At 32.7% G+C, this 12,747-nt stretch overlaps 2 protein-coding genes across 2 annotated transcripts; one reads left to right on the forward strand and one right to left on the reverse strand.

Moving 5' to 3' along the window:
• Positions 1–651: 651 nt before the first annotated feature.
• LOC114399163 lies at positions 652–1,461 on the forward strand. Its single transcript, XM_028361288.1, has one exon. The coding sequence runs from the start codon at positions 860–862 to the stop codon at positions 1,145–1,147; it is 288 nt and encodes a 95-aa protein (XP_028217089.1). The 5' UTR covers positions 652–859; the 3' UTR covers positions 1,148–1,461.
• Positions 1,462–9,805: 8,344 nt separating this feature from the next.
• LOC114399132 (gibberellin-regulated protein 13) lies at positions 9,806–12,214 on the reverse strand. The gene is made up of 4 exons (XM_028361253.1): positions 11,726–12,214; positions 10,946–11,068; positions 10,314–10,353; positions 9,806–10,172 (listed from the first exon to the last, which is right to left on the reverse strand). Exons 1-4 carry the CDS (start codon positions 11,792–11,794, stop codon positions 9,991–9,993), a joined length of 414 nt encoding a protein of 137 aa, XP_028217054.1. The 5' UTR covers positions 11,795–12,214; the 3' UTR covers positions 9,806–9,990.
• Positions 12,215–12,747: the final 533 nt, after the last annotated feature.

Raw genomic sequence — 12,747 nt, forward strand, 5'->3', positions numbered from 1 at the left:
AGTACTAATTAACTACTAAGGGACTGTTATAACAAGGAAGTAAATAAACAGTGTACTATTTCTTAATCATATCTTTTAAATTATGTGCATTAATCTTAAAAATTTCTCCCTCCCTCCGTTCTAAAATAATGATAATGGTCTTTTTAGTTTTTATTTTTTTTTCAAAATAATTATCCTTCTAATTTTTTTAAACTATTTTTTCAGCAATACCCTTAAACATAATTAAAAAGATCAATTAATATTTGCATTGAATAAAAATATTTATCATAAAAATAGGTTAAGTTAGTGGATAGTAGAGTAGTCAGACATTGACAGTTAATTAGATAATTAATGAAAAAAATAATTAAAAAATTGAAAATAGTATCTAAGAAAAAGCTTAATTATATTTTAATAGTTAGAATATATTATTTTCAATTTACTATTTAAATTTTTTTTATTTTACATGACATTTTTAAATTTTTGTTTTTGATATCTAACGTTAATCTCGAGATAGATTAACATAGTGTCATATTACAATATGACGGACTGACTTAAGATAACAAAATATATCAAAATTAAAAAATTAAAAAATATTGTATATTAAAAAAAAGAAAAAAAAATTAGGTAATAAACTTAAAATAAATAAAAAACGACAACTTTACGGTGTGATTGAAAACATGGCTGAATGGGAGGCAAGTAAGCAACAATCCAGAAAAAGGTTCATTTACACCTTCCCCTTCTCCAAGAAAACGCACCTTCACTCTCTCTATAAATACCAAATCCAACCGAACAACTTGCTCTAAGAAACAAAACATAGATACTCATCATCAGGGTCTCTCTGTTTCGGAGCCAAACCAAAAACACACACACTTGTTCTTCTATGGCTGGCCTTCAACAATACAACTTCTTCCCCACCGATCTCTTGTACCCTCGTCCACAACCACAACAAGCTTCTCCTAAGCCCACTGTGCTTCCCCTCCAAACCCCTAATGTTCAAGATCACACTCAGCCTCAACAACCACCTAGGACCAATGCCACCCCTTCTACCTCTGCTGTTCTTTCTAGCCAAAAGGGTCATTCTATTGCTGCCGTTGACAACAAGCTCTCCAAATTCTCATCAGACCCACTTTCTTGCTTGCTTTGGATCACTGATGATGAAGATTTTTGAATTCTCCCCCAGAGTGGTCTGGTCCATCAATCATACTACGTGGTTCGGTTAAAGACCAAAGGAATAAGATTAAGTCATCATTTCATGTTTAGGAGTTAGGACACTGTAAATTATTATTTAAGGGACTTACCCCTCTTCTTTTTTATTCCCTTTCTTTACTTTTAAGCCTTTGATCAATTCTCTTCTTTCACTTTTTTTTTTCATGGTTTTCATGAACAGCTTTAGTTAGTTTACACTACTATAGAACCTGAATGGTCCTACTCATACAAAGATGAAAATCAATAAAGCTGAAGCTTGTGTCATGTGTTTTTTCATTTCTCTGCCTCCTTTTAAATTTTCTCCATTTTTCAATTCTCCTCTGCCGAACGAGACTTCAAGGATTTTATTACTGGACTTGGTGAATAATAGAATTGGGTTTTGCGTAACGTGAAAGATAATGAAGTTCCCATCAACAAAATCGAAGCTTGTGAAATTGTTCAATTCTATGCTTGCTTGGAAGTCTAAATTATGTTTCATTACAATTTACATGTTTGTTTACTTAGACCAAAGAAAATGAAAATCATGCGAGCAACTCTTGAAAACTAGGTACAATGAATGTGTCAAAGTCTATTAGTCAACTCATTGTGTAGAATTAATTTTAAAAGATAAAAGCCAATATCGGTTTACTTCAGCCATGTTGGTTCAAAAAAAATGTACAACACATCAAATCATAATATTCAAGTCTTGCAACATTTGAACAGCGACCTATGGGGAAAGAAAACACAAAGAGAAAGAAGGAAAAAAACAAAAATCAAAATGTGTCAACATGCCGAACCTCACGGCGTAATTCATACGCAGAGGGCAGCTTCTGGAACAAAATGCGTATATACCACGAATATGCCTCCATGAGCCTAATAATTTCTATACCTACATAGTAACTAAATTGATTATGCATGTGTTTCACTGTTACCTGAACCTCAAACCAACCAATATTATTGTCCTTTTGTGGAGTAAAACGAATTTGTAAAGGCCTTTACATGAGATTCTTTTCTAGCAAAAGAAATCAGCATCCAAGTATAATGTACCGTAATACTCCTATATATAGAATATGCTTCTTTGCTAAATAAAGAACATGGCTTACTAGAAGACAATATAATCTAGTTGGCTTATCAAAACTTAAAGTATGATTCCCCCCCCCCCCACTAATTTATTGATCAAAGCTTGTTGTAAAAAAAAAAACGAATCATTTTTTCTATAGAGATAGAATTCATACAATAAATTATGTTTTTAATATATATACTATTTTGCATAAAGTAGACAATAGTATCAGAATTTAATTAAACTCATCTAATGCTAATAATTTTATACTATATATATGAAAATTAAAGTCATAGTATTACATAAATTTTATAATCTTTAGCCGACCAATAGGTCAACGGCTAATTAGAACCAGTCATATATGCTAGTAATGCTTAGAGAAAAGATTATCTTGAGTATATATGTAGCTAGGTGTGCCTGAGTATTAATTGATTAATTTTACTAAAGTAGGAAGAAGAATTTTGCAGTCAATAATCATCTTAACAAACTCAATCCAAATTAATCAATCACTTGTCCAAAGTGCGATCCTTGCAAAAATGAACGAGGACCATAAGTTTTGCTAAAAAATCTTGCATGCTTTTATCATATGATGGGGTCATGGGTTGTTAGAAATTAGCATTATTAATAACCAGTAGTGGTGTTCCACCTAACAAAACCAACTCGTGTAAAGTATATCATGAGGTGAAAGGTGAACCTACCTTTCCAATTTCCATGGTATCTGTCTACTTATCATGCATAAAGAAGTCCAAATATTTTGCGTTCGAATAACGCAGGTTCTGGACCTCACCTAACATTTGTGCTGGAAGATTCAAATAGGTAATAACTACGATTGATTCTGTGTTAAAAAATTGTATATTCTGTTATTTCTTTTTATTACATATAAATTTGTGCAAGAATCAAATCATTTTTTAATATAAAGTATCTATTGCAAACGCAGTTATTGTTGGAAATAAGGCCTTTATGTTAAGGAAAAGTGTTTAGGAATATTGGAGACTTTGAATAGAAACTTGATAGGAAGGAGAATTCTTTATGGAGGAGAGAACTTTGTATTTTTGCTTGATACAAATGTGTAGGATTACATCTCTATTTATACTACTCTAAGGAGAACTCTAGACACACTAATTCTAGAGAGTTCTCAACTCTAGAGATCCAAAGAGTATTCTAGAGAATATTAAAACCATAAGAAATATCTAGACACTCCAAACACTACAAGAATTCCCTAGAAACATAACCCATAATTACTTAAGCCCAAAATAACTAATTCCAAGGAACCAAATAATTAATTTAGGCCCAAATCAAGTTTATATTTCAACATCCCCCTTAAACTTGATTTGTGACTCCAAGCATACTCCTTAGCTTCATGAAAGTTTCCAACTTGAGTGGCTTTGTGAAAATGTCGACAGCTTGATCTTGAGACATCACATACTTCAACTTTACCTCCTTCTTCTCAATGCATTCTCTTATGAAGTGGTAACGGGTGTTGATGTGCTTACTTCTTTCATGAAAGACTGGATTCTTTGCCAAAGCGAGTGCTGATTTATTGTCAACACATATTTCCATAGGTTCTTCTTGTGGCATTTTTAACTCTTTCAACAAGTTCCTTAGCCAAATTGCATGACAAACGCATGATGTGGCAGCGACATACTCGGCTTCACAAGTTGATAGTGTAACTATTGGTTGCTTCTTTGACATCCAAGTGAAAGCAGTATCTCCCATAAAGAACACAAAACCAGTAGTGCTCTTTCTATCATCCAAGTCTCCACTCCAATCGCTATCACTATAGCCAATAATGTTATAATTGTCAGAAGAGTAATAGTGCAAGCCAAAATTTGTTGTACCTTTGATGTATCGAAGGATTCTCTTTGCCGCCTTGAAGTGAGTTGTGGTTGGAGCTTCCATGTAGCGACTTACTACTCCTACAGCATAGAGAATATCCGGCCTTGTACATGTCAAGTTACGTAAACTTCCAACCAAACTTTTGTAAAGAGTTGGATCCACATTCTCTCCTTTTTCATGCTTGCTCAACTTGCTGCCACATTCCATCGGGGTGCCAACTGGATTGGCGTCATCCATCTTGAACTTCTTAAGGACTTCTTTGGCATAGCTTTCTTGGGTGATGAAAATTCCTTTGTCTTCTTGTTTTACTTCGATGCCGAGATAATATGCCATGAGCCCCATATCCGTCATCTCAAATTCATTTGACATATCTTTCTTGAACTCTTCAAACATGCTTGGATTGTTCCCTGTAAAGATCAAGTCATCTACATACAAACACACAATCAAAATATCTCCACTTTGCGCTTTGATATAGAGTGCATGCTCATATGGACACTTGATGAAGTTCTTGTCTTGAAAGTACTTGTCGATTCGAACATTCCAAGCTCTCGGTGCTTGCTTGAGACCGTACAATGCCTTCTTCAACATCAAGACTTTTTCTTCTTGCCCTTTTACTTCATAGCCCAGTGGTTGCTCAATATAGACTTCTTCTTCGAGAAAACCATTCAAGAAGGTTGACTTCACATCCATTTGATAGATCTTCCATTTATTTTGGGCTGCCAAAGAAATGATCAGTCTAATAGTTTCAAGACGAGCAACAGGAGCAAATACCTCATCATAGTCAATTCCTTGTCTTTGACTATAGCCTTTAGCCACCAATCTTGCTTTGTATCTCTCCACATCTCCTTTAGCATTCTTCTTTGCCTTGTACACCCATCTTACTCCGATTGCTTTGTGTCCTCGTGGAAGTGTAGTAAGTTCCCACGTATCATTCTTCGTGATTGACTTGATTTCTTCGTCCATGGCATCTTTCCACTTTATGTTTTCCACCGCTTCTTGATAGCTTAGAGGCTCACAATCACCAAAAAGACAAAAGAGGTTAATGTCGTTTAGGTTTTTGGTTACCTCATAAATCTCTTCAATGCTCCTTAGTCGCGGTGTCCTCTCACTTGAACTTGTTTCATCCAGCCTTGGTGTCGGTGAGGCAGGTGGTGTAATATGTTCCTCTATGATTGGTTGTTCAATTTCATCATCTTCTTCAAAATAAGGAAGAAAATCATACTTATCTTCTTGAACACTCCAATCCCAACAATCTTCTTCGTCGAACTCCACGTCGCGACTTATGACGATCTTTCTACTATTTTGATTATAGAGCTTGTACCCCTTGGATCTTGAGTCGTAACCCACAAACACGTACTTCTCACTTTTATCATCGAGCTTTGTCCTCTTTTCGTCTGGAACATGGGTATAGGCAATGCTTCCAAACACTTTGAGGTGAGAGATCCCGGGCTTCCTTCCACTCCATGCTTCTTGTGGTGTCTTCTCATGCACCTTGGCTTAGCGAGGCTTCATCTTGCTCCTCCAAGCCATTCTCTACGATATCCCACACATCTTGAGCTCCTAGTAGCGCCTTCATCTTGATACTCCAATTATCATAGTTGTTCTTTGTGAGCATCGGCATTTGGAAAGGAAAACCTCCATTCGCCATCTTTTGAGGATCTTGAAGCTCTGATACCAATTTGTTGGAAATAAGGCCTTTATGTTTAGGAAAAGTGTTTAGGAATATTGGAGACTTTGAATAGAAACTTGATAGGAAGGAGAATTCTTTATGGAGGAGAGAACTTTGTATTTTTGCTTGATACAAATGTGTAGGATTACATCTCTATTTATACTACTCTAAGGAGAACTCTAGACACACTAATTCTAGAGAGTTCTCAACTCTAGAGATCCAAAGAGTATTCTAGAGAATATTAAAACCATAAGAAATATCTAGACACTCCAAACACTACAAGAATTCTCTAGAAACATAACCCATAATTACTTAAGCCCAAAATAACTAAGTCCAAGAAATCAAATAATTAATTTAGGCCCAAATCAAGTTTATATTTCAACAGTTAGCATGTGAGCAACCTTGTCTTCTTTAAAGACGAAACTGAGGCGACTCTTTGTTGTGTTTGAGAGACTATGAGTACTCTTGAAAACTTTCAAAAATTGCTATTTGTTTTCGATTTTATTAACTCTGTAAATTTAAATGTTCAAGTTATGAATTAAAGCATGCTTATTATTATACGTTAAATGATTTTAATTTTAAAAAATAAAATATTAAATTCTTATAACTTTAATTGATAAATTTATAAAGATTTCTTAACCTGTATCTTACAACACAGGTCAACAAAACTCCTTAATTTTTAATGCAGTTTTCAAAATTTCCTATTAATTAATTATAAGGTGCTTTTTTTCTTTTACTTCAAAAATAAAAATTTTAATCAATATCGAATATTCTTGTATAGACTGAAAGTGTCAAAGATCTCGACTAGAGTGAATATTATGGTTTTGACTTTTGTTCTGCCAAACCCTTGATGAAATAGTAGAGGAGATGGTTCGGAGATTACGAGATGGATCATACAACTGTAAGGCTGACTAAACTGTTGGGGTCAGGAGGAATTTAGAAATTCTTTGTGTGTACTACAATGCACAATTCTGTAAGTTTTTTTTTTCTTTCTAAAGTTCAATTTTATATAATAGCTTTAAAAATACGTAGAAACTAATATTTGAATAGTAAAGACGAATCTTCATGTATATTAGTCCTAGCAGATTCATATCAGTCCAAGTACATGATGATTGTCTATGGGACTTCATTAATTTAAGTGCTTAAATTGTTGTTATGTAAGGACATTTCCCATAGCCAAAATTTAAGATATCTAGCTACTTTGAGTATCTTAAAGTGAATTAAATTATTTTTTATTTTTAAGAAACTTTAGAGATGAGTTGTTTATATAAGATATACACCACAAAACTTAAAAAACTCACAATGTTAATTGGACTTCTCTGACAACAAAAGAAAATTAAAAAAAATTATCCTAAGAAACTTATTAAACATACATGACCTAAGAAGTTAACCCCAGAAGAAGGATAACTTATCAGTATAAACTTAGAAATGAATAAATTTAAATGTTGTCTTTCAAAAAAATTAAACATTTATAGAAGATTATCTTCTTTTACATCAAAAAACAAAAAATAATAACAGTCACTTCCGACACAATCTGTAAAATAATCGTTAAAAATGATATATAAACACTTTTGTCATCATTTTAACATAGTTCTAAAAAATTGTTTTAGAAAAAATTGTTTTTATATCGATTTAAAAATCTTTGAGTTTCAATATTGGTTGTTTCAACATCAATTAAAAATCATCCTTAAAGACCTCTCGGAACCTTTGATGAAAATTTTTATTGTAGAAATTTGACAAGAGTACTTGGTTTTGAAAAGAAGATATGATTACATGCTTTATATCATCAATACTGAGAAAGGAAGACAAGCAGTAGTATGATTTATCAAATCTTTCGTGACTATTGTTGATATATAAAAGGCATTAAATGTAGTATTTAAGGCGCACCAATGTTCAAATTATGAAGGACAGAACAAGAGAGCTCCAACATACTGTAACGTATACCTTCCAACTCTTTATAAAAGCTCAAAAGAACAAGTGCAAAGAACTTTTTACATGAATTGAGGTGAAAATTAATATTCTAAGTATTTCCCTATATATTCTTTGTATCGTTAGAAAACATTCTCTATGTATATAAGATTCTGTTTGTCTTCTAAGACGATATAGCCTTGTGATTTACCCTGTAAACATTTCTTATTGATTTGCATAGAGCCTAGATTGACTTAGTTAAAATATATATATATATATATATATATATATAATTGTAGTTTGCCTCTTGTTGTGATTGTCTAAAGAGGCAAAGATCCAAAGAGTATTTATGTGTGAGCCTAAAAACACTAAAGGAAAAAAAAATAGTTGTAATAGTGTGGTGCAGTGGTTCCTGTAATTCTATTGTTAGTTAAATTCTTGGTAGGTAGCTAAGGACTAGATGTAGTCTTTGGAAGAAACGGTGCAGCATAAATCTTTTGTACTTTCTCTTTTTTTCCTTATATTTATTTGTTTAAACCAACTAGGGAGTTGAAAGTCTAATCTATGTCTTTGGTTTTACAACTTAAAATTGCTTTAAGGAAAACTGATTTCAAGCTTAGATGAAGTATTCATCTGTTAACAATATGTGTTTCAAAAAATATTTGCATAAAAAAAACACAATTCACAATCTGAAATACAAAGATATGCACGCACGTCTTACAAAATGAATCAAAAAACTCTGTGCATTTCCTTATAACCTTCTTTTTTAGAGAAATGAAAATCTGAAACTTGCAAGTTGCAACGTGTGAGCTAGAAATTTACAATCTGCTACAATTGCTTGTGAATAAGTAGCTACTCGAGGTTGATTTTTTTCGCCACTGGTTGTGTAGAATTTGAGAATCAGTTTCCAAAATCAAATGCATGAGACAAAGCTGTGCTTCCATGTCTTGTTCTTTTTATGGGCAAAATATAATTTTATTAATACCACTAAACTTGTCACAAGGTGTGACAAAGTCTAGCAAAAGGGCTACACAAGAAATGAGTTGCCAAATATATATAGAAACACCCACCCAAGCCTCAAAAACTACTAGTGTTTTAACATCATAGTGATGCCACTTGTTCCCTACACTGACACACGACCAAATCCTGTGAATGCCACTTTCATCAATTGTAAAAATGAATCCAAAGCTCGCCTAACATCACTGTATAAGAATTATAATATGTCCAAATAATCAATGTATTAAATCAGCTGTATGTGTTGCCATTTCAATGCAAATTCAATTACTTTTTTTAACTGTTTTAATAACAAATTGTTGTTTTTATCAGTTTTAAGAAGTATATTAATTAACAAAATGTAACAGTTTTTTTTGTTCATAAATTTCAAAAACACGCCATTATCAGTAATGGTTTTTTACTTGCGGACTTGCAGTCACAAAAATCACATTTGTCTCTATTTTTACTAATCACAACAATAATTGTGATGGCAACCACAATTTACAACTACGCTTTTTTTTTTTTTACTGCAAAACCAAAAAATAAACATGCATCTTCGATTTTCATTCCAGCGAATTTTTAATTGAACTATTACCATATCATACATCAAAAGTAGCCAAAACTCACTAATGCACCATTTGACTCCAAAAAAAGAAAAATGGGTGAAAACTACATTGAGTTTAATTAAAACAAGAAGCAAAAGGACATATATATAGAAAAGTTTCCTTTTGAGCTAAAAGAACATTGTATTTTTCGTCGTGCGGAACAGCTTATATATACTTCATAATTTTCCTTAGCCTCTGCGACGTAACTGAATAATACACAAAACTAGCATATATTAATTTTTATGTCTTTTTTTTTTTAACTAACGGTATTCTCTAACCAATAGTCTGTGATTAATTAGTCTTTCTCAAAAGAAAGTCTTTCACGTAATAGTTTTTAAACATTTTTTTATCCGTAAAAATAAAAAATAAATATCAGAATTTCAATAACTTATATCTTATGTATATTATTTAACCAATTGAATTAGACCCTTATACTTTTAAGCATATAGTAATGCAAACATATAGACACTAATAATGTTTAAATTTTCATAACTAGAGGACACATATTTGCATTGTGTGTCTTCCTTGTGCCTTGTATATTTCTAAGGAGGAATTTGACTACGAGTTCAATGCCAGAAGAAGTGTTCTGTCTTATTCCCTAATGATTAATTATGAAAGCACACGAAGACAAGCATGATTAAATTAAAATTAAGATACTTAATTTCAATCTGGTGGGTACATATATAAATACATGGAGTGCTGGTAGCAACTAGCAAGGCATTAATTAAGAGACTTAATAGGTAAAATTTATAGTTTCAGGGGCATTTTGGCCCTCCCCTTTTGGTCTTCCAGTTGTTGTAGCAAGGGCAAACTTGCTTGTTGCCATAAGTTCCAGGAGGCACACATAAGCACTTGGCACAGCACTTTTGGCAGAAGAACAGGCACGGTTTCTTGTATTGTGTGTTTGAGCATCTAGCGGTGCAACGTGGCCCACATTCTGCAGTTTTGTGCATTCATGATTCAACAAACATCATCAAAATTCTAAAACATGCACATAAGAAAATAAAAGTTGGAGAAGAGCTCAAAATTTAAGTTGTGTGAATTTGTGATGGAAGCTACTATTAGTATTAACTATTACCTTGTGGTTTAAGACTGCCTTCGGTGATGCCATGCTGCAACTAAGGAAAACAAAAACATGAAGTTAACATAACATGGGAATTGACAAACTTTTTGGAACAAAATTCAACATGTGGGGTCATGCGTGCAATTATTAAAATGTTTTGTAATCTATTTTAGAAATGAAGTTGTAAAAGTTGAAGGGTTAATTGTCATGGAAATTAATGTGTAGAAGACAAAGTGGTATTTTTCATTTGATTAGAGGCTACATTAAAATATAAAAAATTGGATTTATAAATAAGAGACCTTGGTCCCAGATTGGTTGTCATAAAGAAGAAGTTTGTTTTCCTCTAGAACATTTGGAAAGCTTCAGACACTGACAATTTGAAAGACAAACTTCTTAATTGCATGACAATTAATTTGTAATATGCTTCCATTTTTTAATGAATCTATATACTCTTGATAATTTGACATAAAAAAAATACTTTATTTGATAACGTTTATCATGTTTGATATCTCCCAAATTCTAATAAAACTTACAAAGTTTGCATCTAAGAAGAAATGAAATTGTAATGTATGCTAGAAATTCTCAATTGTACTAAAATAATATATATATATATATATATATATATATATATATATATATAAACTCACATTGGGAACAGGGGACTTGGTGTTTTTGTGAGGCTGCGGAGCTGGAGCGTGGGACAGGGTGTGGGTGGTGTTCTTGTGAGGCTGCGGAGCTGAAGCCTCAACGGTGGACACAACAATCTCGGCCTGAAAGCATAATCATAATTATCAGGGTATGTTATATAAATATAATTAACATTGTTTATAAAGTCAAAAACAATAATCAAACCACCACCAACAACAAGAAGTTGTTAATACACCGTAAAGAAATCATGTACTATGATTTACACAAATGCATCCAAACCAACGTTATGAAGGATAGAAAAAGCATGCCAGGGAAATGTAACGATAACAACACAAAACTATAAACAAAGGAGTTAAGGAAGTGGTATTATTTTATTTATTACTTATAGTTAATAATAGCACATTCAATTCCATTCTCTAAACATGATCCTTTTTTTTACATGAGAGATATAAGTTTGGTATAAAGATAAAAAGAAAGGAATGAAAAACTTGCGAGTTCGAATCTCCCACCAACAAAAATTAACATTTAACAAAATAAATTTGTTGCCAATGGTGGTCAAAATAAACAAAATTAACAAACTAAATTCAAGCATGCAATGGAATTCCTCGCTAACTTCAACTTGAAACAACAAAGTGGTCTCTTGTGAACAAAAATATTAAAGAATTTCAAGTGGAAGCAGCAATGCAGAACTTAGAAAAAGTAACAGAGTAGACTACTAAAGCTGAGGTTGGAGTTATCAGAAAATGAGAAAGAGAACTAAATTATTTGTTTGGGCTTACATGGTTTTCCACGAGAAGAAGCAGCATTTGAACAAGGCAGAGTACAACAATGCTTAGTTTTCTCGCCATTGCTCAAAAATGGACCTCACACAGAGAAAAGAAGAAATAGAGAGAAGTTAGCTCAAGTGTGGTCTTCAAGAACTAGTGGCAGATGAGATTTCAGGCTATTTTATAGATGAAATATGGCTCTATGTAATTACCTTAGCTGCTGTTTTCTCAAAAAGACAATTACAGACTCTACTTAGACAAAGACAATTACAGGCACATTCTTCCCTACGCTTTCCATGCCATCCGTTTTGCTATAAGAATTATTTATAAGTGACCATATATATGTATGAGTTATGATTTCTCGCTTCTTAATGCAGTGTGTGCTTGAAAATGTGATGAATCATGTTGAAAAAAGATCATAGTAACCTTAAAGTTACTTTCTAGTGTGGTGGAAAAACCTGGAATGGAAGGACACACTGATACAGTGGTTTTGGCGTGGTGGGGCGCACACACACACACATATATATATATGTGTGAGTTATGATTTTCTCGTTCTTAATGTAATGCGTGTTTGAAAACCTGATGAACCATATTGAAAAAATCATAATAACCTTAACGTTATTTTCTAGCGTGATGTTTAAAAAAAAGTGGTGGACACACTGACAAAATGATTTTTGGTTCCTCACCACCTATCCAAACACACATATAGCATGGAGTTGGTTGGAAAAGCTAGCAAATCTTAGTACATTAAGTGCATGTATGTTTTAGTCTATTTTGATGAAGTAATTACTATTCTTTACCGGCATTCTTATACAAAAGATATTTCCTAAAACAACCCTTTGCTAAACATGCATTTACAGTCATTTCTACTTAAGTATAATAATAGTTATGCAATGACAGCCGAAAATGAGGATGAACTCGTGACAAATGAGGAAAAAGGGGTGAAAGATATCAAAAGACCTTTTTTTAATGGTGAAGTGAAGCCAACGCCTATGACAAGGGAATTAAATGAAAAAAATAAATAGTTATTTTGT

This window comes from Glycine soja, chromosome 19, assembly GCF_004193775.1.
Source record: "Glycine soja cultivar W05 chromosome 19, ASM419377v2, whole genome shotgun sequence".
Lineage (NCBI taxonomy): Eukaryota > Viridiplantae > Streptophyta > Magnoliopsida > Fabales > Fabaceae > Glycine > Glycine soja.

Coding starts and splice junctions, on each gene's coding strand:
- LOC114399163 (XM_028361288.1), top strand. CDS start 860: ATGGCTGGCCTTCAACAATACAACTTCTTCCCCACCGATCTCTTGTAC.
- LOC114399132 (XM_028361253.1), bottom strand. CDS start 11,794: ATGGCGAGAAAACTAAGCATTGTTGTACTCTGCCTTGTTCAAATGCTG. Junction 11,069..11,725: donor TTCTTCTCGTGGAAAACCAT/GTAAGCCCAAAC, acceptor TTATGCTTTCAG/GCCGAGATTGTTGTGTCCAC. Junction 10,354..10,945: donor CCAAGTCCCCTGTTCCCAAT/GTGAGTTTATAT, acceptor TGTTTTCCTTAG/TTGCAGCATGGCATCACCGA.